Source organism: Aptenodytes forsteri, unplaced genomic scaffold, assembly GCF_000699145.1.
Source record: "Aptenodytes forsteri isolate BGI_AS27 unplaced genomic scaffold, ASM69914v1 Scaffold14, whole genome shotgun sequence".
Taxonomy (NCBI): domain Eukaryota; kingdom Metazoa; phylum Chordata; class Aves; order Sphenisciformes; family Spheniscidae; genus Aptenodytes; species Aptenodytes forsteri.
The window spans coordinates 2,124,709-2,146,306 of record NW_008794457.1 but is presented as its reverse complement, the minus strand read 5'-3'; the positions used below and the strand labels follow the sequence as shown (position 1 = coordinate 2,146,306).

The 21,598-nt window shown below is 48.1% G+C and overlaps 1 protein-coding gene across 1 annotated transcript in view; it reads left to right on the top strand.

The window, feature by feature from the left end:
* Positions 1-19,907, top strand: part of SF3B3 (splicing factor 3b subunit 3) — a 29,877-nt gene extending 9,970 nt beyond the window's left edge. Inside the window, exons 11-25 of the mRNA XM_009290791.2 lie at positions 4,140-4,291; positions 4,706-4,861; positions 5,292-5,447; positions 6,123-6,266; positions 7,176-7,298; positions 8,757-8,911; positions 10,053-10,227; positions 10,848-11,053; positions 11,966-12,122; positions 13,565-13,690; positions 15,275-15,487; positions 16,436-16,534; positions 16,985-17,128; positions 17,864-17,968; positions 18,988-19,907. Of these exons, the coding sequence (XP_009289066.1) occupies positions 4,140-4,291; positions 4,706-4,861; positions 5,292-5,447; positions 6,123-6,266; positions 7,176-7,298; positions 8,757-8,911; positions 10,053-10,227; positions 10,848-11,053; positions 11,966-12,122; positions 13,565-13,690; positions 15,275-15,487; positions 16,436-16,534; positions 16,985-17,128; positions 17,864-17,968; positions 18,988-19,128 (2,252 nt within the window). The 3' untranslated portion in view covers positions 19,129-19,907. The remainder of the gene's footprint in view (positions 1-4,139; positions 4,292-4,705; positions 4,862-5,291; positions 5,448-6,122; positions 6,267-7,175; positions 7,299-8,756; positions 8,912-10,052; positions 10,228-10,847; positions 11,054-11,965; positions 12,123-13,564; positions 13,691-15,274; positions 15,488-16,435; positions 16,535-16,984; positions 17,129-17,863; positions 17,969-18,987) is intronic.
* The last annotated feature ends 1,691 nt before the right edge of the window (positions 19,908-21,598 follow it).

Sequence of the window (21,598 nt, the reverse complement as noted above, 5' to 3'; positions counted from 1 at the left end):
GACCATCGCTAACCTACGTGAAACAGACCAGTCTCGCTGTCTCTTTTTTCCTCCTTCTAAATTCTCCAGGTTCCAGCATGAAGATCTTCTTGATGATTTCAGAAGGGCTGGAATCTGTAGCTGTTGTGAACCATGCTACTTTTTGAATACAGTTAAAAGTTATGTGAGACCCATCCCCAAGTTACAACTCTCTGAATTCAGAAACGGTTTTAGTGGGTTTTAATCGGAAAGACTGCAGAACCTTTTCAAACATGTATCTAATCTCGAAACTGCCCAAGTGCTCTCTTCTGAGTGTTCAGTTTGCAGTGTCGGGCTGCCTGGCTCTGCCTCGATGCCACAGTGTGTGCGTGCTGCAAGGCCTCTGTAAGACACATACAGGTTTGCAGCCTTCAAAGCAAATACTAACCTTGGCTGGTACGTGGTGATACACACTACCAATACCAAGCCTCTTTTTTTCTTCCACAGGTGGCTGGTGGTGGAGGTGCTGATCACCACAGGTGTGTACCTACTGCTAGGGGCTACTGTACTGTCCCACAGGTTAACCACAGAGAATCCCAAAATCATGGGGCTACTTTTACGCTAAGCTTTTCAGTAAATGAATTCTAGAAGCTGTTGTGTAGTTGGAGATTGTTGCCTTTGTAGTTCAGTAAGCTGAGGAGTAGAAAGCAACTCCCATTCCATCTTAGTCTTGGGGAACAAAATAATGGACTGTGTGTCTGCAGAACAGCCGGTTCTTGCTAAAATCAGAGGTGCGCGTTTCAGGGTTGTTTTCAGCTCCCTTCTAGACTGAGGATTGGCTCCCAGCTGCTTCGTACAGACCTCCAAGAGAAAATGGTTGAGTGTGCTTGAAGCACTTGTAGGTATTGCTGGCATGGGAATGCCTTGTGGTTATGGGATGCGTCTGCCCATCAGAAGAAGTGGATGGGATTTGGACCAAACCCTCTCTTGCAGTTAAATATCGAGGTCTGGGGAGCTAGATGGCTGTGTGCTTTGCTGTGGAGATAGACGTGAGCTGAGACCTAACAGTCTGCATTCCCTACCTGGCACTCTTGCATGAAGAGCAATGTGCAGTGAGTCACAGCTGCAGAGTCTCCATGCAGTAGTAAACAGAAGCCCAGGAAAATGTGCTGTCATCCCATCAGTATCATTTAAGTGAGAATAATCCTGATTTTAGTCACTGCTCATCTTTTTGTTCACCGAACTCCTCTGAGCTAGTGGTGACTACGTTTGTATCGGTGCAAATTCACATGCTGCGGAGCTTGAAAAAAACTATTATCAGGCGTGGACTGGCGTATAGGAACGGCATTCTCATGGACTAACTCAGATTGAATCTGTGACAAATAACAAAAAGGACAGTAGTGTAGAGTTCATGGACTGAAATGTGATGTTTTCATAACTGATCATGACGTGTGGATGAAGCTGCAGAAAACTTGTAATGAAGGCACAGGAGAATGAGTCCAGCTGTGGTTCTTCAGAGTCATTACGATGTCTCTGTTACTAGCTGAAAGGAGCTAACTGGAGCAATTAGAACGGTAATAAGCATCTCTGAAGTCTCGTGTCTGCATACAAAATAATGTCTATCTGTTCAAAACTCTGGGCAGCCTGATACTATGCTTGGGATTGTGCAGAGCTAAGTAGATATCTTTTCATATTAAAATCTATAGATCTCTTCTTTTTGTAACTGAGAATACTTCTCAGTGTGCCCCAGGGATTTAGTCCTCTTAACTTCAACTAGGCTGCTATATTTTCTAAACCAAAATTGTACTGTTTGAATCTAGATGAATGCGTCTTATTCACTGACTTCATTCTGGTAAATCAAACCCTTTATTTCAAAAGCTCCAGCAGAGAGGCATTAAGCAACACTACTGGACTTCAAGCAAAAATGCACTTGTCACTATTATTGACACAGACTTAAAGGCACGCTTTAATATAACCGTAAGCCAGTGAAAAGAAAGAGCTAAAAAAGTATTAGGAGGTAGGAATGAGTTTTCCTTTAGAGTAGGACTAAGGGAATCTGTTTTGCTTTCAAATGGGGGTTTTTTGTCCTGCTCCAAATCACATGGTTAAGCCTCCAGCTGGGACATGGTGGTTTATCATGAGAATGACAGCCCCCAGGGAGGAAAGCAGCAGCTCTCAAGAAGTTTGGAAAGCAACGATGGTCTTTGAAATGGAATTTCTAGAACATCCTGTCTACAGGATATTTATGAATTAAATGCTTAGCCTGTGAACTGCTAGAATCTCCATTTAAAGCGATCGAGGAATTCTTGTAGACTTCTGGTGTTTAAAAATTCATGCAAGTTTGTAGGAGAAGCTGCTATTTAGTGTAGAAAATAACCACTGTGTAACGGTGTATGTCTTACTGAGCTCTTAACCATCTGCTGTTAATGTTAGAGAAATTCTCCTGTTAAGCCAAGTGTTTAAATAGTTGGTGTTACTAATCAGTTTCTGTGTGCAGGTTCAGTTCTTGTTTTCTCGTTTCCCCAAGTGGACCTGCTCCTGTTTGTGCGGTTCGGGAGCTTGTTGGAGGTTATAGGCTGCGACCACATAATAGAGTAGTAATGGAGTTTATGCCACAGACCGCTGTTGGAATTGCTTTAATTATACGAAGCTCTTCAGTTTGATCAGAGCTGTGGTCTGTACACCAGATGTTGGAGAGAAGAATGATGTTTTTTTTTTCACTTGCATATTTTCAGCTGTATGTAAGAACTTTCTGTTATAAACGTGACACAGCAGGTTTGGCAATGCCTCCCTCTAAACAGGGTGGATAAGAAAAGGATCAGTTCCTGAAGCATTTGTTTCAGTTAACCCAGTTCAGCTTCTTTAAGCTGCTGCATGGTATTTGCTGGCATCCTGTATTCATCCCAGTGAGAGTTCTTTATTTTCTTTCTCTACCTGGAGAGTCATTAGCCACTTCTCCATGTCTCTCACATTTGCAAATTACAGAGAAACTCTGCTCAAGGGCCGAAACTGTGACAGCTCTCTCGTACCCTCGCTTCTGCTAATTGTCTTGTGCTGTGGTGCATAAGTCTGAGCTTTGGGTTGAGTTGGGTTCAAATGGGGAATTCTTCCTTTTTAAGAAATAGCACTTGCATGACAACAGCAGCAGAAATGGAGTTGCTTCTCTGAGGCAATCTTACTTCTCCACTGAGGCTCCTGGCTCCATTTCCCAGCAGACTTCATTGTTTCTGTTGCTTTTGTTATTCTGTTTTAATGAGACGCTCCTCTCCCCCTCTTTAATGCCTATCACTTTCTGCAGAATGAAAATGGACAGCAGTAAATCGGGGCATTCCCTTTACCCAATTCTACTACCTTTGTCTCCCACAAAGTTTCCCTATTTCCAAATGAGCTCTTAAGACTATTTTGATTAGCATAGCTCTCCACGTCCAAGCTACTAGACTCTCCCAAGCTGTTCCCTTTGGGAGAAGCCAGTACTGGAGATAATAGTTGCAATACTGTCACTTATTCCAGTAGAAGTAAAGGTCAATGTTTGTTCTGTCTTAAAACTGTAATTGTTTCTCATCCCAGGAGGCTGTACGGGTGGCTGTGTGAATGTAAGCTAGTTGAGCTTCTGGATATGAGGGTAGAGCAGGCTAATGCTGAGCTCCTCTGCTGCAATGCACCCTGATTGTTCTCTGCAGCCTTTTATTACGTGGATACTAGATAGAGATGTGGTCCTGCCACCTCCTGTTTGCAGCATCCGTGGTGCGGTTTCTGCAGATGGGATCCATGTGTTCAGATTATTGGAGTAGAGCATTTCATTTGACTTCATTGGGTCTTAAAATCTGGATTCAGCTCCTTGTGTGAGGTGGGGCAAGTGTCTTAAAGGCTTCTAGACCTTGTGCTGTCTTTGAAAAAAGTAGGCAGGAGTCTTGCTTGCCAGAATCCAGAGTATCATGAATTGACTCTGTCTGGATTGTCATTTGATCCCTAGCTCAGTCTTGCATTGTTTGGAGTCTAGCAGTGGCTGGCTTTTGGACAGTGTGTCCTAGAACGAACTTGCACAATGCTGCCAGCAGATGTAATTATCACAGGAATTCTGCTGAAGAGTAACTGCTAGACATGTGTCAGACTGCTAATTTTGTTGGGAAGCCTTGCATTTATTTAATCAGCACCCCTTTTTCCCTGTCTCCCTTGACCAGATGAATTTGATGCCTATATCATTGTGTCCTTCGTAAATGCCACACTGGTGCTGTCTATCGGAGAGACTGTAGAAGAAGTGACTGACTCTGGATTCCTGGGTACTACACCCACCTTGTCCTGCTCTCTTCTTGGTGATGATGCTTTGGTACAGGTAATGGAAAGCTGCTTCTGACATGTCTGCTTATGTCTGCCACTTTCTGCTTGCTCCACGGCCATGGTTTCTACAGTAGTGCAACATATGTCATGTCTAAAGGTGTGGATTGGCAGAGAATGACACTTATTCAGCCTTCCCCTTTTTATATCCTACTAAGTGAAACTGGACCAGCTGTGAAGATGGTCCTAATCTCCTTCAGTGCATGCTCAGTAGTTCCTTGCTGTAGTTCAAAGATGCGGTGCTTCCAGCTGGCGAGTGGCTTCGTGCTGGTTCAGCCTGTTGCACAGCTAGTGGATGACCGCTGCCAAGAGCGGTGCTTGCCTTTGGCTTTTTCTGTGTCAGAATCACCAGTGAGATGGGAGTTGTGAAGGGATGGTAAATACAGAATTAATGAGACCTTTTTTCCTTCAGGTTTATCCAGATGGGATCCGGCACATCCGAGCAGATAAGAGGGTAAATGAATGGAAGACACCAGGGAAGAAAACCATTGTAAAATGTGCAGTGAACCAGAGACAAGTAGTGATAGCACTGACTGGAGGAGAACTGGTTTACTTTGAGATGGACCCGGTACGTGTGTTAATGTTGTGAGTGAGTTTGGAAGAGCAAGGCAGAGTAGGGGGCATGCCAGAGATTGATCCTTGATCAGACCTGCAGAAAAGGATTCTGTAGTGAAGCGTCCTTCTAGAACGGATAGATAAAGCCCTGCATATCTGAGCTGTGTCTGTCTGAGATGATTTAATGGCTAATTGAAGTCTCTGAAGTTCGTAACTGAGGCTGGAAATTGTGTACTTACCCTATTGCTATTCTGGTTCTTCCAATTGTAGCTGAAGTAAGGCTGTAAAGAAATGGTTTTAAAAAAAATACAAAAAATCCAAAGCACTATCTTAAAAAAAAAAAAAAAAAAAAAAAAGAGACGGGGGGAAGGTGTGGAGAGATGTTTTGGTGCTGGTTTGCCCCACTGGCTAGTTAATAAGTCTCTTGTGGTTTTCTTTCTCAGTCAGGACAGCTGAATGAGTACACGGAGAGAAAGGAGATGTCGGCCGACGTAGTTTGCATGAGCCTGGCCAATGTTCCCCCTGGGGAGCAGCGCTCCCGGTTCCTTGCTGTTGGGCTGGTGGACAACACTGTCAGAATTATTTCCCTTGACCCTTCGGTGAGTAGCTGTTCTGTTTCTGCCTCTTCCATTGCCTTGAAGTGTTCAGAAGGGTACTCCAGAGGTGGGGCTCTGTCTGTCCAAGCTGTCTTTCCGTATTCAGGTGGATGACCAGGAATGAAGAGCTTGCATGGCTTCTCTCTGCTGGTTGGGAGGAAGCATGGCCCTTGATCCTAACCTGTAACAGATTCCCTTGTTTTATCTAGTCTCACCCCATGCCTGGAGGGTCAGCTGATGAGATATGGAAGCACTTTCTTCTTCTCCCTCCCTGCCCCCCGTCTCACTGTTTATACCTGTACTAAAAGCAGACTCATTCTGCAAGCAGGTCAGCAGCAAACCAGCATTATCATTCCTGCAACAGATGAGTGTTCAGAAGATGACTGAAGTAACGTAAACTTTGCTCAGGTCTCTCCATGCTAAATAACTGCAAACTGTGCTAGAACGGTTTGGAAGGATCCAGTTTATCTTTTCCAAACCCCAGGGTTGCTACCACTCCTGCTTGCCAAAATCCCCAGAGCCAGTGTCTGTTGTGACTTTTTTCTTTTTTTCTGTGCTGAATACTTCTTTATGGAGATTTAAAAGGACATCTTTAAGCTCCTTAGATGCAGCTTGAATCCCCTCTTGCCATGCCAAGCCTTGCTGACTGGTGTGGTACCTCTTTTCTGTCTTCCCCAGGATTGCTTACAGCCGCTGAGTATGCAGGCCCTTCCTGCGCAGCCCGAGTCGCTGTGCATTGTGGAGATGGGTGGCACAGAGAAGCAGGACGAGCTGGGGGAGAGGGGCTCCATTGGCTTTCTGTACCTGAACATTGGACTGCAGGTGAGAGGTGCCTGCCTGGTTCTGACAGGCATTTCTTGGCGAGCCTTCACTTGAAAGATGGATTGCTAAAATAGCCTTGTCGTCATGCAGTGCAACGACACAAAGCCTGGCTGTTCCCTCTTTGTTACAACATGCTTAACAACTGCGACTGGGGAATTCACTGTGTGACTTAGTAGAGGTGCAAGTTTCTCTCTATATTCCTAGACTCGAGACTGCTCAGAAGATGGCATATCATCCCAGACTTCATGTAGGACAAATTGTGCTTTTCCCCTTCCAGAAAGAGCGCACGTTCTAAAAAAAAAACTTCTGGGTGAAATGTTGTTGGGCAGTTCTTTAGAAAGTGACTGTAGGGCAGAGTATCAAAGAAGTAACTGCCCACAACCACAGGCTCTGCTCTAATAACTCTGCTGTTGCACAGCTTTGTGTCGCATCCAGTACTGACTCTGTGATCTTTGACCAAAAAATGTTGTTTTGACAATTCAACATGTGGTAAAAATAATCAGAACACTCCAGGTTCTTCCACATGCCTTGAGTTTGATGTCAGAATGCAAGCTCTTTTTAAACAGCATGAGTTTTTGGGTCAATGCTTTGTACCAAGAGGGATTACAATCTGGAATCAGCCTTCAGGTTTTTCATGGCTTATGTGATGTACCAAACTTCTTGGTCTGTTTTTTCGCTTTTTTTTTGTTGTTTGTTTTATAGTAATTCCTTTCTGCCCTGCAGGAGCTATGCTTTTTAATATTAAGAGCCAATTTAGATGCATCATGGTTGTAGAAGGGAGTTGTACCGGAAGCTAGGAAAACAAACATCTAATTCTTCAGAAATTGCCTCTCTGTTTTGAATAATGGCTGTAGCTGGTTATTTCTTATCTGTAAACTTGATCTGACTTTTTGGTTTGCTAATGTCAAGAATGGTGTGCTGCTGCGAACTGTCCTGGATCCCGTTACTGGCGATCTTTCCGATACCAGGACTAGATACCTTGGCTCACGGCCTGTGAAACTCTTCCGAGTCCGAATGCAAGGCCAAGAGGCGGTAAGTGAGGCGAGCTCTCAGAGGGGTGCAGATCCAGTCCCCAGGCACAGCATCCCGGTTTTCCTTATTGGTGGGCAGGGTGGGGAAGAATCTTTGCAGCACGGCAGGACCCTCTGGGTAAGGGTGGGAAGTAGAATGACTTCATTATGGAGCTGCATGGCTCGCAGCTTGCTCTTTCACAAACAGCCTTGTTCTTGTCAGTATTCCTCTTATTAGGAAGTAATGTGTAGTGCTGCCCTACCTTCTTTGAACTAGGACTCATCTGACCCATAGGCTGTGTTTGCAGCATGTCTGGAAAGCTCTGAGCAGATTCTTGGGCTTAGAGACACTGAAAAACCTCATCTTGCCTGCCTCAGTGCAGAGACGGAAAGAGCCCCGTGCAGAAATCTTACCCCTTGACTGCTTGACTGCTTGATGCAGGATGGTCGTCTCCTGCGTATGTTGAGAATGGTGCAGCCAGGGGCTGGACAGTTGCCATGCATGGTTCAGGGAAAATATTTGCAGGATTTGGCGTAGAGGGAAGAACATGTTTCATCAGAAGTGCCATTTCCAGCCCTTCTGATGTGGCACTGGGGAGATCAGCCACCCCCTGCTTGACTCATTTTTGGATGACACCTTCAGAGTTGAGAAATACTGCTGGTCAGCGAAGGGGGCTGGATCTGGGAATCTGAGCTCTGCTTTAATGTTATGGTACACCAGGTGAATCTCTTCAACTTGCTCCTGCCGAGTCTGCCAGCCGTAACCTGGAGATGAGGTGCTCTGCAGCTCTAGCAGAGAATGCTTATAGAATAGCTGAGTGCTTTTCTACTTTGAGACCAGTCTTGGTTCCTTGTCTCACAATATGGGGAGAAGAAAACATACTGCTTCTGGCCAGTCAGTGATGGGCTCAGAGTAGCCTGTGAGTGTTTCAATGTAATTCCAGCTTTTGTTGCTCAGGCAGAAAGTAAGGTTGCACTGAAATTGATTGAGCCAAATGTATAAAGCTGAAGAGTTTAGAAGTCCATCTGCTTCCTTTTTTTCCCTTAACTTGATTGAAAATAGGCTACTGATTATTTTAAGTAAATTTCACTTAGAGTGCTACAGCATTTGAATTGTGGCAAAGCAGTAAATATTTAAAGACCTGTTCCCATTAGATCAGGCTATTGTTTACCAAAAAAAAACCATATAGAAGTATTTGTTGATCTTGGCTTTTACAGATAACAGTTTTTATTGCGCCTTAGTTTGAGCATTTGTTGCCTTGATGGTGCTTTAAAGTTCCTCTTTGTGCCATATGCAATATCCAGATCAAACTGTCTTTGAGCGGTATCTCTGAGGGTATGCTCTGAGCTGGGTGGAGTCCACCCGCAAGAATTCAGTTGTTCTAGTGGGTAAGAGTCCGGCACTGTACATCCATTCCCATTGCAAGGAGTGAGCTTGCCTCCATCCCCAGACCTAATAAATTTGTCATGTCTTTCGCAGGTGCTGGCCATGTCAAGCCGTTCCTGGCTCAGTTATTCCTATCAGTCACGCTTCCACCTGACTCCCCTGTCGTACGAGACACTGGAGTTTGCGTCTGGTTTTGCTTCTGAGCAGTGCCCAGAGGGCATTGTAGCCATCTCCACAAACACATTGAGGTAAGAACTGATGGGGGAAAACGAATACTTCTGGGCCCGGATGCCAGGCAGGGGGAGAGGTGGTGAATTCGCACTAGATATTCAGAAGGAAAGAGGTAAAGTGACTTACCTTAAGAATTAAGGTTTTTTTGAGGTTATTTGGTTATGGATAATGATTTGACAAACACTTGGGTGGATTTCAGAAAACAAATGGAATACAAGGATAGTTATGCTGTCAAAAAGAAATTGGGTGCACTTCTCTGATTTGTATTTTCTAGCTTTTTAAAATAACAAATGTAATTCAAGTTATCCTTAAATTCTCTGATCCTTAGAGAGTAGGGAGCTGTTAATAAATGTGAACCTGTTGTGTATGAGGATCTTGTGGTTTGTGATCTGAATTGGCTACTTGGCAGAAAATAAGCCATGTGATTTAAGAAATCAGAGGCATGACAGGGGTGTATTTGTTGCCTTTTTAAAGTTCAGCTTAGATATTAAAAAGATAAAATAATAGGGGAACACAAGTTCAGGAGCTCTGCTTTATGCACTTGAACAGGCGCTTTTTTCATATCTGTCCTCATGGAAATATTACAGCATTCACTGCTTTTAAAGGAGTCATTCTTTCTGGAGAGACTTCTGGTTTTTAGTCACCAAATGCCAGAAGAACTGGCATTTCAGCTGGCAAGTCACAGGAAGAAAGACTTGGCATTGCATTTTTCATACTCTTTTAACTAAAGTGCCTCTGAGGAGCATTTGATTACGTGTCAAAATCTGGGTCACGTTTAGATTCGGATGATGTGTTCCCCAAATGTGCACTTTCCCTCTTCCGTGTGCTCTTTGTTCCTCTCAGGGTAGACTTGCTTCAGCCCCACAGAAGCGTGTCCAAAAGGGACGGGCACTTGGAACGCACCCTGGGACAGTGAGAGCCCTCAAGTCAAGGACCCCGTGCTGCAGAGCACACCTGTCCCACAGCATAAGCTCCCATTTAGGATGCTAGTTTTGCCCTCCTCTCTGGAGCTGTTTGCTAGTTGCTGTCTGGCCCGAGAATGGTGCTGCTTGTCTCCCAGCACTGGCCAGTTTCACAGACGTAAAGCTCGACTCCAGCCGTGTTCTCTTGTGTTGCTGTTGTGACATGTGTTAAACAAGGTCCATCTTTGTCCCCCAGGATTTTGGCACTGGAGAAGCTGGGGGCAGTCTTCAACCAGGTTGCCTTCCCATTGCAATACACACCCCGAAAATTTGTCATTCACCCAGAGAGCAACAACCTGATCATCATTGAGACAGACCACAACGCTTACACTGAGGCCACCAAGGCACAGAGGAAGCAGCAAATGGCTGAGGTAATTGGGGTGGGGGACAGGTACCCATCCATTCCCCAGAGGTGACTTCTGCAGCTGGAAATCCTCCCTGCCCGCTAGTTCCCGGCTGCTGTTGCCTGCAAGTTTTTGTGCCCTGTGTGAATGCAGGAGCTGAAGGGAGTGAAGATTTGCCTCGAAACACAAATTTCAGCGGAATACACTACTCCCCAGTGCTCCTTTCTTTGCATGTTATTATGGCAGGCTTTAAGAACCACGTATTGGAGAACAGTCCTGCTTGTGTAAGACTATTCTCTGGGTTTTCTGTGACTGTTTTGAGGATGTTTGGATTTCAGTGGGTTATTTTCTTCTCAATGTTGTTTCCTGAGTTGCTGATTTGGAGAAATAGCTCCCCAGACAACTGCCCCTTGGGCAGGGCGGAGCTGACACTGCTGTGCTCTGAGCTGCAGAGGCTCCCTTGGGAATAAGCTTGGGGCGGGTGGAAGCTTTAGGATTCGGTGGCTTTTATGTCTTCGCAGGCAGTACCTTGCCTTGGAATACCTGGACTTAAGGGGGGGGGGGCTATATTTTATGCAGAGCATCAGCATGTCTGGAAAGGAAATCAGCTTAGCTGTTCTTTTCTCCTGTCCTTCAATGTGCCATAGGAAATGGTGGAGGCTGCAGGTGAAGATGAGAGGGAGTTGGCTGCAGAGATGGCTGCAGCCTTCCTGAACGAGAATCTTCCCGAGTCCATCTTTGGTGCTCCCAAGGCAGGGAATGGACAGTGGGCCTCTGTTATCAGGGTGATGAACCCCATCCAGGGAAATACGTTAGATCTGGTCCAGCTAGAGCAGAACGAAGCTGCCTTCAGGTGAGAAGCATTGCCAGATGCAGCAAGAATCTCTGCTTGTGATGAGTCTTAATGTGGTTTTTTTCCTTGTTATGCTCAGCTTGTTACTGAGTTGAAATCCAGATGCAGCATGTTATCAAGAGACTGGCTTGAAATTCCAGAAGTGATTGCCACATGCTTAAAGCTTTTGTCTTGCCTTTCCTTCCCTTCCCACCGTGACCTTGTCTGCATGTGACACTAAGAGCTGGTGCTTCAGATGTGTTTGCTGAACCCCAGTGCTTAAAGAACAACACGGGGATGTAAATGACAGATAAGAGAGCCGGGAACAAGAGAATGTGCTGCTATCTCTCACTTCCCCTTCTCATTCAGATAAACTGAGCATAGATTAAGTGGGAAGGAAGTGTTAGAGGGACTGGAGGGGAAGACCAACACAATAACCATGAAGAATAGCGAGTGCTTCAGCAGGTGAAGTGGAGTTAGGTCATGCTAGTCCAAAAGGCTGACTCTGTCCTGTTTTGTCCAGGATTCCCAACCTGACTGAGCTAGGCACCAGGCAGGAAATAACACTGGAAGATGAGGAAAGTTATATGTACGTGTCCAAATTGGAACAGCCTTTGAAAAACAGCGTCTAGTGGAGCTTTGCACATTGCTAGGCAGTGTCCAGCCTGTGAAAGCATAAAACTAATGTTTTGGGCATACGTGACGGCTGGAGCACATCTTTTTATAATGGGGAGCGTGGAAAAATGAAAGAATCTGCGTTAAACATTTCTGCAGGGAGGAAAAATTACCTCTGAAAATGAAATGTCAGTGTTGGAAGGGTGGGCTCCCAAATCTCTGCCTGTCTGTTGTGCTGTCAGGGAATCCAGTCCGTATGTGCAGCGTTGGTTTGTGTCGTGATCACGCTGATCTCCTGCCGTGTCTTGTCATCCCCAGCGTGGCTGTGTGCCGGTTCTCCAATACTGGTGATGAGTGGTATGTGCTAGTGGGAGTCGCCAAGGACCTGATTCTGAACCCACGCTCGGTTGCTGGAGGATTTGTCTACACGTACAAGCTGGTGAATAGTGGTGAGAAGCTGGAGTTTCTGCACAAGGTGAGAGGGGTGAAAAGGCCTGTTTGGGTGACTGGGTCATTTACAGGCAGCATTGGAATAGCTGTTATTTCACCTTGAATGCTATAGTGATATTGCCAGTACTCAATGAATTCTCGGCAAGATCATCATGCTGATGTTACACACTGGAAGCAGCCTCAGAGAAAATAAGCTGCCTCCTCCAAAATCACTTGGGACGTTTTTTGCAGAGATGAGGATTGAACACAGATCTCCCGAGAGTCCCAGTCCTTTGCATTAGCTATAGTCTTATCCATCTAATTGGGTAAATGGGAAAGGAGCAGTGTTTATCATGCCCCTGCTAGGGAGCAGAGAGAAACAGCTCTGTTTCCTTTTTGGAGTATGAGCTCAGAGAGCTGCTCTGAGCACTTGTTTACAAAGCAAATTCATACTAATTCATACTTGGGTCACTTGAGCCCTGGTGCTAAGGCTCTCAGTCCTTGGCTGGCCACATGAAGCTGGTGTGAACTGTCATCTTTCCTCTGATGCTGGTTTGGTTGCATGTAGAAATGATTAGTCGCCTAGTGACCAACTTGCTTGACAGGTCTCTGGGGCTTTAGCGAGGGTTTCGGCAGAACTCTGTTAAAACAAAATTCTGTTCTTCTTCCCACATGCTTCCAGCATGGCCGAGATTTGAGCAGATGAGCACGTGGAAAGGAACGTTGTGGCTTACTCACTTCCTACGGTCCTGATGCAATGAGTGGGTTCTGTCCTGGACCAGGGCCTTTTCTGGTGCCACTGAACACCCACTTGGAAGTTGACAGAGCTGATGATGTGAAATAACTTCTCTTAGCCAGTGCAACCAAGCTGGGAATGCTGTAACTGGAAGCTCTCTACATGTTCCCATTCTCTGCTGTGGCTGATCCTTTTGGATTGATTAGTGGTGGGAGATTTTTCAGCCCTGAGTTACTGGAATTGTGGGCACACTATAATTGTTCAGATGTAACGCTTCTTCAGTGGCAGCTTCAGAGCGTCTGTGGCAGATGGCTGAATTAGATTCATGCCTTTGTTTTAAAACCAGACAATCTGGATGGATTTAGACAAAGCATAAAATCTTTCTGTTGGGGATAAACAAAACTAAGAACCAAGGCAACAAGATCCTTGCCGTCCTTTGCTGCCTGCCCAGCGTGGGGTTCTTACAGCAGGCCTACGCTTCAGTTAAGGTGCGCTGCCAGCAGTGTCCCGTCTGTGTAGTACCCAGAGCTCTGTTAGCACCACGTGTGGTATGTGCTGCTGTTGAAAGGCCTACAGAGGACTGACCTTTTGCCCCTCCTGTAGAAAAAAAGATTGTGATTAGCCTTTTGCGTTGAAAGCCTTAGCACAGGCCAGTGAGCTTCAACCGAACCATTAGCTGAATCCATTCTGAAACTTGGTGTAAGGTTAGCTCTGTTAGTGGGTGTCTCACAGTCGTCGTCTTCTCTCTCTAGACCCCTGTGGAGGAGGTTCCTGCAGCCATTGCTCCGTTCCAAGGTAGAGTCTTAATTGGAGTTGGAAAGCTCTTGCGTGTTTATGACCTGGGCAAGAAGAAACTGCTTCGGAAGTGTGAGAATAAGGTACTGGCTTTTGTTCTTGACCTGGGCTGTTAACTTGGAGCGAGTGATGCTTTGCAGCAGGAGTGAAACAAGGGTTTAGCTGCTACTCCAGCCCAAGCGTGTCCGTGCACTTGGACTTCAGAGCTGTGCCTGTGCCTTGCTGGTGTGGGCTGAGTGCATGCATCTAGAGCAGTGTTGGCAGCTCTGGCTGGACCGGGCTGTTGTGCTGCCCCTCTGCACCCCGAGCACACATTGCTTTCCTGTCACCATTCAGATAGTAGTGTTGCAGGTTCCTTTTTGTACCAGCCCAACGCAGGCTGTTAATGGATGTGTGCAGGAGTTTCACGAGCCTGTGCAGACCGTGCCTTTGGCCATCTGCTGCAAATGTAAGAGGTCTTACCCAGATACAAAACAACGGCTGGAAATGTTTCCTTAGGTTAAGTGATCAGCAGGCTGGGGACAGAAGTTGGAGGATGCATATGAGCACCTCTTCAAATCCCCAGAATCTTGAAAAGGGGATTTTCTCCTTGAAGTAGATGATCCTTCTTACTCAGCATCTCTGGTACTTCAGGAAAAGATTGCAGAGCATGGGTTTCTAACTCTTAATTGCCTACTCCCTCTCTCGTGCAAGCTGCATAACCTATGACAGTTGCTCATTACTGCACAGAGGAACTCCAGCAAGCTCAAAGGCAGACTGGGAACTTGTAGGGGAACATTTTTTTGTGTGTTGGGTGTTTTTTCTTTTGTTTTTTTTCCTAAATTATGACTCGCATGAAAAATTGAAGCTTTCCTTCTTGGGTCTTTCATGACCACAGTAGTGAGAGGACACTGAAGCAACGCCTGCTCAGTTCATAGCCTCACCAGCAGTGCTTGTTCTCTGGATATTACTCATATTCAGCAGGCTGAGAATGATGCATGGTGGATGTTAGGTTGCTGTCCTGGTTTCAGCTGGGATAGAGTTCATTTTCTTCCTAGGAGCTGGTACAGTGCTGTGTTTTGGATTTAGCATGAGAATAACGTGATAACCGATGTTTTAGTTGTTGCTGAGCAGTGCTTCCAAACTGGCCAAAGGGACATTCCATACCATGGGACGTCATGCGCAGTACAGAAACTGGGGGGAGTTGGCCAGGGGGGCGGTGACCGCTGCTCAGGGACTGGTTGGGCATTGGTCAGTGGGTGGTGAGCAATTGCATTGTGCATCACTTCTTTTGTATATTCTATTATTATTATTACTATTACTACTTCCCCTTCCTCTCCTGTCCTATGAAACTGTTTTTATCTCAACCCACAGATTTTACTTTTTTTTTCCCCTAATTCTTTCCCCCATCCCACTTGGGGGGGGGGGGGAGGGGGCAAATGGCTGTGTGGTGTTTAGCTGCCTACCGGGTTAAACCACGACAGTTTCAAGGCCCTGTATTGACAGTGTATTTAGATTGGGGCTGTAGCGTGCCAGAAGTGAGAGGTAGTTTTGGAGGGAATGATGGGGAATGAGGAGTGAGCCATCGATCACAGGGGGAAATAGCGTTTCAGTTGGAGTAGGGTAGAGTTAATGGGTTACTCTTCCCTGTTGGAAGCACTCGGGTTTTGTCCTTTCTGTCTCAAAAGCACATCGCCAACTACATCTGTGGGATCCAAACCATTGGGCACAGAGTAATTGTTTCAGACGTTCAGGAGAGTTTCATCTGGGTGCGCTACAAAAGGAATGAGAACCAGCTCATCATCTTTGCTGATGACACTTATCCCCGGTGGGTCACTACAGCAACCCTGCTGGATTATGACACTGTGGCTGGAGCAGACAAGTTTGGCAACATCTGCGTGGTGAGTGTGCCTCGGAGAAGCTGGGGCTTTTTGGACATGACATATTTTTCCTTAAAACGTCCATGATTTGTCTTAAAAGAATGAGAATCTGTGCTTAGCTGGAGACAACGCCCTGTACCATTCACTTGTTTTTACAGGGTGACTAGCTGTTGTCATAGCCGATGGCTGCAGTTTATCAGTTTGTTAATGAAAGCACACAAGTTAAAGCATCAGCAGGTCAAAATTTAACATATTTCTGAAGCATTCATAACTTGTGTTGAAATTGCCCCAAAACTTGCTGTGAATAAGCCTTGAAACGAAGTTTGTGACTGTGAAAGAGCCCATGAGGACTTGCGTCAGGGTTATCACTCTTACTTTCCCTGACTAAACCTCATCGCTGGCTTTTAGCTTTCTCTGTCACTTCCTCTCGAAAGTTTGCTTTGTCAGTGCTGACACTTCCCCACTTGGCTGGATTTCAGCAGGGGAGGAGGAAAGAATAGATGGTCTTTCTGCCAGAGCTTTGATCTCTTTCTGAAGTGTGCTCGGGTGCTTTGGAGTGCAGAGTTCGGCAAGTGTCAGACACTGCACCTGCAGGTTTTGGCCGACGCACACAAATCAATCCTCTTCAGTTTTCCTGCCCCACATCCATCAAACCGTTTCCTTAGCGGGAACTGCCTTCAAACCATTTTGACCATAACTCTCAGGGTGATCTGCAAGCGCCAGGCCAGGCAAAGGCCAGTCATGAGGTCCTGCCTGTGTTTCTGAGTGATAGGCCATCAGTCTTGACAACACGGTTGTCATTTAACTCTAAAGGCTTTGTTGGAGGAGCAAATGGATGATTTTGCTGCAAGTGTAAAGTGTTTCTTGTAGAGTCCACAAAAGCAGCCTTTCAAAGACCACAAGGATTCTCCGGAGATAATGTACTGCTTCTCTGCAGCCTGTTGACTCTTTCTTCCTCTTTCAATGCAGGTGAGATTGCCTCCCAACACCAATGATGAGGTAGATGAGGATCCCACAGGCAACAAAGCTCTCTGGGACAGGGGGCTTCTTAATGGAGCATCGCAGAAGGTAATGCTTCATGGGAAGCACGTGGTTATTGTGGGAAGAGAATACGCTGCTTTTCTGTGAAGTCTTCTGCAGTCTTGTCCAGGAGATGTATTGGCAGTTCTCCTACACATCTACCGTGCTGTGGGTGATTGGTTTTCACTGTCACTGGGAGCCAAATTCAGTTTCTGAAGTCACGGCCGATCCCTGTTCAGTGATGTTTGACTGAAGCAGCACGCTCGTTTTTCTTTTCCTGCTTTCCCTCATTACTTGCATCCGTTTGTCCAGCTCAAGAGGGTAATTCAGTGGCATGCTGAGTTTTGCCATCTGGTCACAGGTGGAAGGCACTTCCTCTTTAGAAAGGTGTTTCAGAACTAGCAGGTAGCCGAATTTATTCTGCTTTCCTCTCTCAAGCCTTTTGATGCTTTTATATATAAGCTAAAGAAAAAACATGCTTCTGTGGTTGACTTTCAGGCTGAAGTGATTATGAACTACCACGTGGGAGAGACGGTGCTTTCCTTACAGAAGACCACGCTGATCCCAGGAGGCTCTGAATCTCTTGTCTATACCACCTTATCGGGGGGGATAGGAATCTTGGTCCCTTTTACTTCCCATGAGGTACGCAAGCCCCATCATTGTGCTGCAGAGTTGCTGCTTTTCTGTGTGCTCATCCCCAGCCAGTATATTAATGTGCTGCCTCCCTTGAGGGTAACTCTAGGGCTCTGCAGTGCGTGAAAACCTGGGCTGCAGGAAGGCCTGTGGCTGCGGGACGGGCTCCGATGCAAAGGGGAAGAGAAGGAGCTTGTTAACTCCTCCGTCTGCATCGGTTCTGTGAAGAGTTGAGAGCTTTTCTTGTTGCGCTGCTGTTCTAAATCTGTTTGTGCTCCAGAGGAGCTCTTGGGTGACTTAGTGTCCATGAGGGAGGGATCCTTTGGCATACTTTGTGTAGCCTGTAAACTCTATGGATCGGGCACTGATGCTTCAAGTCCTGAAGATGGTATAGAGAGGTAGTCCTCTCTATTTGCTGTGGCCTCTTGGAGCAGCAGATGCCAAGACGTTCACTCTTTGAGTTGCACCTCCGTGCTGCACAGCTGCTATATGCTCCAATTCGTGGCCGATCCTGGCCAAGGTGGCACAGTTGGCTGCTTAGCTCTGCTGTGGGTGCTCTCAGGGTGGAGGTGGTGAGGGGGTAACCGTGACCTTGGCTGCTGTGTGCAGGGCTGCTCTGGCAGAACCTGGTAATGGCAGTGTTTCAGCCAGCGCAGGAGCACCTGGCTGATGGGTCCCATCTCGCCTTGGCAGTGGCACTGACGTGTAGCAAACTCTTCTCTTACCAATTCTTAATCTCCCCAGGATCATGACTTCTTCCAGCATGTGGAAATGCACTTAAGGTCTGAGCACCCTCCTCTGTGTGGACGAGACCATCTCAGTTTCCGCTCCTACTACTTCCCGGTGAAGGTAGGTCTGAGTATTTAGGATCAGCTGGGCACGGGGGTGCAGAGACTCGCTCTGGGACTCGGAACTGCTTCGAGGCGTGGCAGGAGCAAGTCACGGTTGCTGTTCAGTGGGGGGGGCTGGGGCGACGTAAACCATAGCTGGTGTAGTGACTGTGGCAGGAGCTGAAGCTAGCTCTTGAATAGCACTCTGTAAGGAGAGCAGTACTTGGCACTTAATATACCGTGTCTGTTTTGGTTTAACCCTCGTACTGAGCCTTCTGAGGGGTTGGTCTTGAGACCCAAGCCCAGAGGTGCTGCTGCTGTGCTTCTGTACTTTCCACATCATCCCCTTTTTCCATCAGGAGAAGCAGCATTACATAGCTGTTTGCATGGCTAGGTCAAACTGGGTGTTGCCTTTGGGATGTATTTTTCCACCACCATTGAAAAGGGAAATCTCCTAAGAAATGGCTGTTCCTGCCTATTTCTGCTTTTGAGGAACTGTGTGTGAAGCTGTCGATGGCTAAATGCTGTGACCAGAAGGGTCCAGAGCACTGGACCAGAGTAACCATGGTAGTGGTAACAGCTACCAGAGTAATGTGTAGTGTCAGTCAGAAAACTGTCCCAGCAGCTGAAGCTGTCCAAGCGCCGAGGGTGTTCTTGTTTTTGGTGAGCTTCAGGCTGATTTGCAGCATCCACAATCTCAAAGATGTCTCACATCTGACTGAAGGTGCCCTTCCGTCATCTTTTACAGCCTTCCCAGCACAGTGCTTGGACCCAAGTCGGATCCGTCTTCCCTTCCCTTGTGTGATTCTTCAGCTGCACCCAGGCTTTTTGGGTTTCTCCTTCGTTAATCAAGCTGGCCAGTAATTAATTTGATGCTAATTGCTGCTATTCAGTAGATGAGGTCACCGAGCATGGTCTTGTTTCCAGGACAGGTTTAAGAAGCTTCTGGGAACAAACTGATGCCATTTTTCCCTGTTTAGGCAGGGTTTGGCGCCTCTGTGTTGTGTCACTTCAATGCTCTCCTCCTTGTCCCTCCAGAATGTGATCGATGGGGACCTGTGTGAGCAGTTCAACTCCATGGAGCCTAACAAACAGAAGAATGTGGCCGAAGAGCTGGACCGGACCCCACCCGAGGTGTCCAAGAAGCTGGAAGACATCCGCACGCGCTACGCTTTCTGAGCGGCAGCTGGCAGGAGCAGAGCTTCTCGCTGGGCTCCTATGGACGCTCTTCCAAGCACAGCTGGGAGGAGGAATGTGTGCTTTTTTCCCCTTTTTAAATACTGGTTTGCTCCTCTTGGTTTATGTTTCAAAGTAATGTGACCCCAGTAAACGCAGTGTCAGATATTAGGTCTCCCAACACATCCTGCTGCTTATGTGAAGGCTCCTGATGTTCTGGCTTCCGGCCAGAGAGATTCCCTCTTGGGAAGTGCCCAAGGAAGGGTGCAGACTTGACCCTCAGCCCCATCTCCTTGGCCCCCCTTGAGGGTGGGGGAGCCCGAGGGTGTCTTGCGCTGGCCTTGCAGAAAGCCCTGTAGGGCAGATCCAGCTGAGCCTTTGTAGGATCAAGTGGGTTTTGCAATTTCCCAGCTTTTTGGTAAAGGAAACGGCTGTGGTGTGATTCGGGATTACCGGGCTCCTTTTAGTAGTCGGTGGCGAGAAGCTCTGGGCTTCCACCAGCCCTGGGAGCAGCCGGTGGGAAGCCTGGCTGTGTGGAGGGCGTAACTGTCACACTTGTCTTGAACGTTTTTCTCTGAATTGCAAGGGGGTTTTGGACTCACCATTTCTGACTGTTTTCCCTGTAAATAAGAGTTTTGTACAATGTTGACTCTTGGGGGTGGGGAAGAGCGAGGCCTGAGTCTGGGACTTGATTTTGTTTCATAATAACTTTGGCAAGAGCAGTGTCTCCAAGCTGTGACTGTGAGCAGCACATGAAGAATAAAAGCCTGTTTTTTTAACTAGCCTGACTCTGGGCCTCCTCTCCTTCGCAGCAGCTGTTGCTGACCTGGCGGGAGCAGGAGGGGCGGAGGAGGACTACAGAAACGTGCACACCCTCAACCCCGCGCCCTGCGTGGATGCTGGAGCCGTGCTGCGGCCCTGCAGGTGTTGGCCTGCAAGCCCCTCTCCGCCCCCCGTTCCCTGCCTGCTCTGCCTGGAGCTGGCCCCGAGCCCGGCAGCGCGTCTTGCAGCCAGTGCTGCTGCTCTCCAGCGCCGGTCTGCCCCGGGACACACACAAAGCGGGGTACGTGGAGAAAGGGTGGGCGGGAAGGGTCTTTCCCCCAGCTACTGTTTCTCCAGCTCTTCCAGGGCATGGCTGCGGCTCAAGATTCCTTCTGTTGCCCTGTGAAGCAGCTGCAGCTCTCGGAGGAGCAGCTGGCTGCCAGGACAGCTGGGGGAAGGTGTTGCTGCCTGCTAGCTAGCTGCGAAGGCTCACAGCCGGAGCTCACCCACAGCAGGTGCTTCCCGGTCTTGCCTCCCCTCTCGGCTTTGCCCTGGCTTACTCCTGTGAGTAGGTCTGTCTCCGCGGAGCGGAAGACCTCCCGTGACGTGTGGCAGCCCATGAAGGGGCCTGGCGCTGCCAGCGCTGCTCCTCACCCGGGGCTTGGAAAGGCGGGTGGCCCCCGGCCCCGTGAACACTCCGTGTTCCTCCTTTGCTGTGTGTGCTGCGCGGGGTGAGGGTGAACACGTGCCCTCCTGCCCTGTCCTTTGTCCCCTCTGCTCCACTCTCCCGCTTCGGTGTGTTGCTACAGGACCGTGTTGGCAGGGGCTTAACCCAGGGCTGCACCCCTTGGCTCTGATGTGGCACCCAGCCATGGCTGCTTGCCCCACCCATCCTCTGCCTGGGGGTGAAGGGCTCTGTGCTTCCTTCCCGCACCTTACCGGGGACGGCTGCATCAGGGGAGCAGTAAATACATGAGCTGAACTTGGTGGGGTCTCGCCTGTGGCTTGTCATGGATGTGGGGTGCCACCTGTGCTCCCTGCGTTCCCCATCCCCTTGGCCTCCCCCACGGTGTGATGCCTGCTCTGGACCGGGGGGTGCTTCCAGCAGGACTTGGCATTTGGTGTGTTGGTAGTCCTAAGGGTGAAATCGCACCTGGGGGGGGGGACGGGACACTCAGGGTGTTCCCAAACTGGTTCCAAGTGCAAGGTTTTGCTTCCTTGGCCCGGCCTGCGTAAATAACCTGTCTCCAGCGCGAGGCTGGAGGAGCAGGTGGGCTGCTCCGGGGGCTGGCTGAGCCCCCAAGCCCCCCTTTGCCTGTGGGGCTCCAAGCTGGGGTCCCACCAGCCTCCCTGGGGAGGGGGTTCTCCCAGCGAGGGCTCTCCCCGGGCCCCTGCAGCTGCAGGGTGCTGGGCTCCTGCTGACGCATGGGAGCAAAGCTCCCGGGGCCGGTGCAGTGTGCTGGGGGCTGTTTGCCTTGGGCTTGCACCAGCCGCGCTTTCCAGCCTGGCACAGCCAAGGAGGGAAAACTGCCTCCAGCAGCTCCCCGCTTTCCCTTCTCTTCCTCGCCCCATCCCGGCTGCCAAGCTGATGACTACGTGGGCAGGGAATGCTATTAAATGGCTTCCTCTAACGCCTGCAGCAGATGCGGGCAAAATCCCTGTGGACACCTAGGTGAGGAGCTCGACCAGCTCCTTCCCCTGCGCGCAGCTG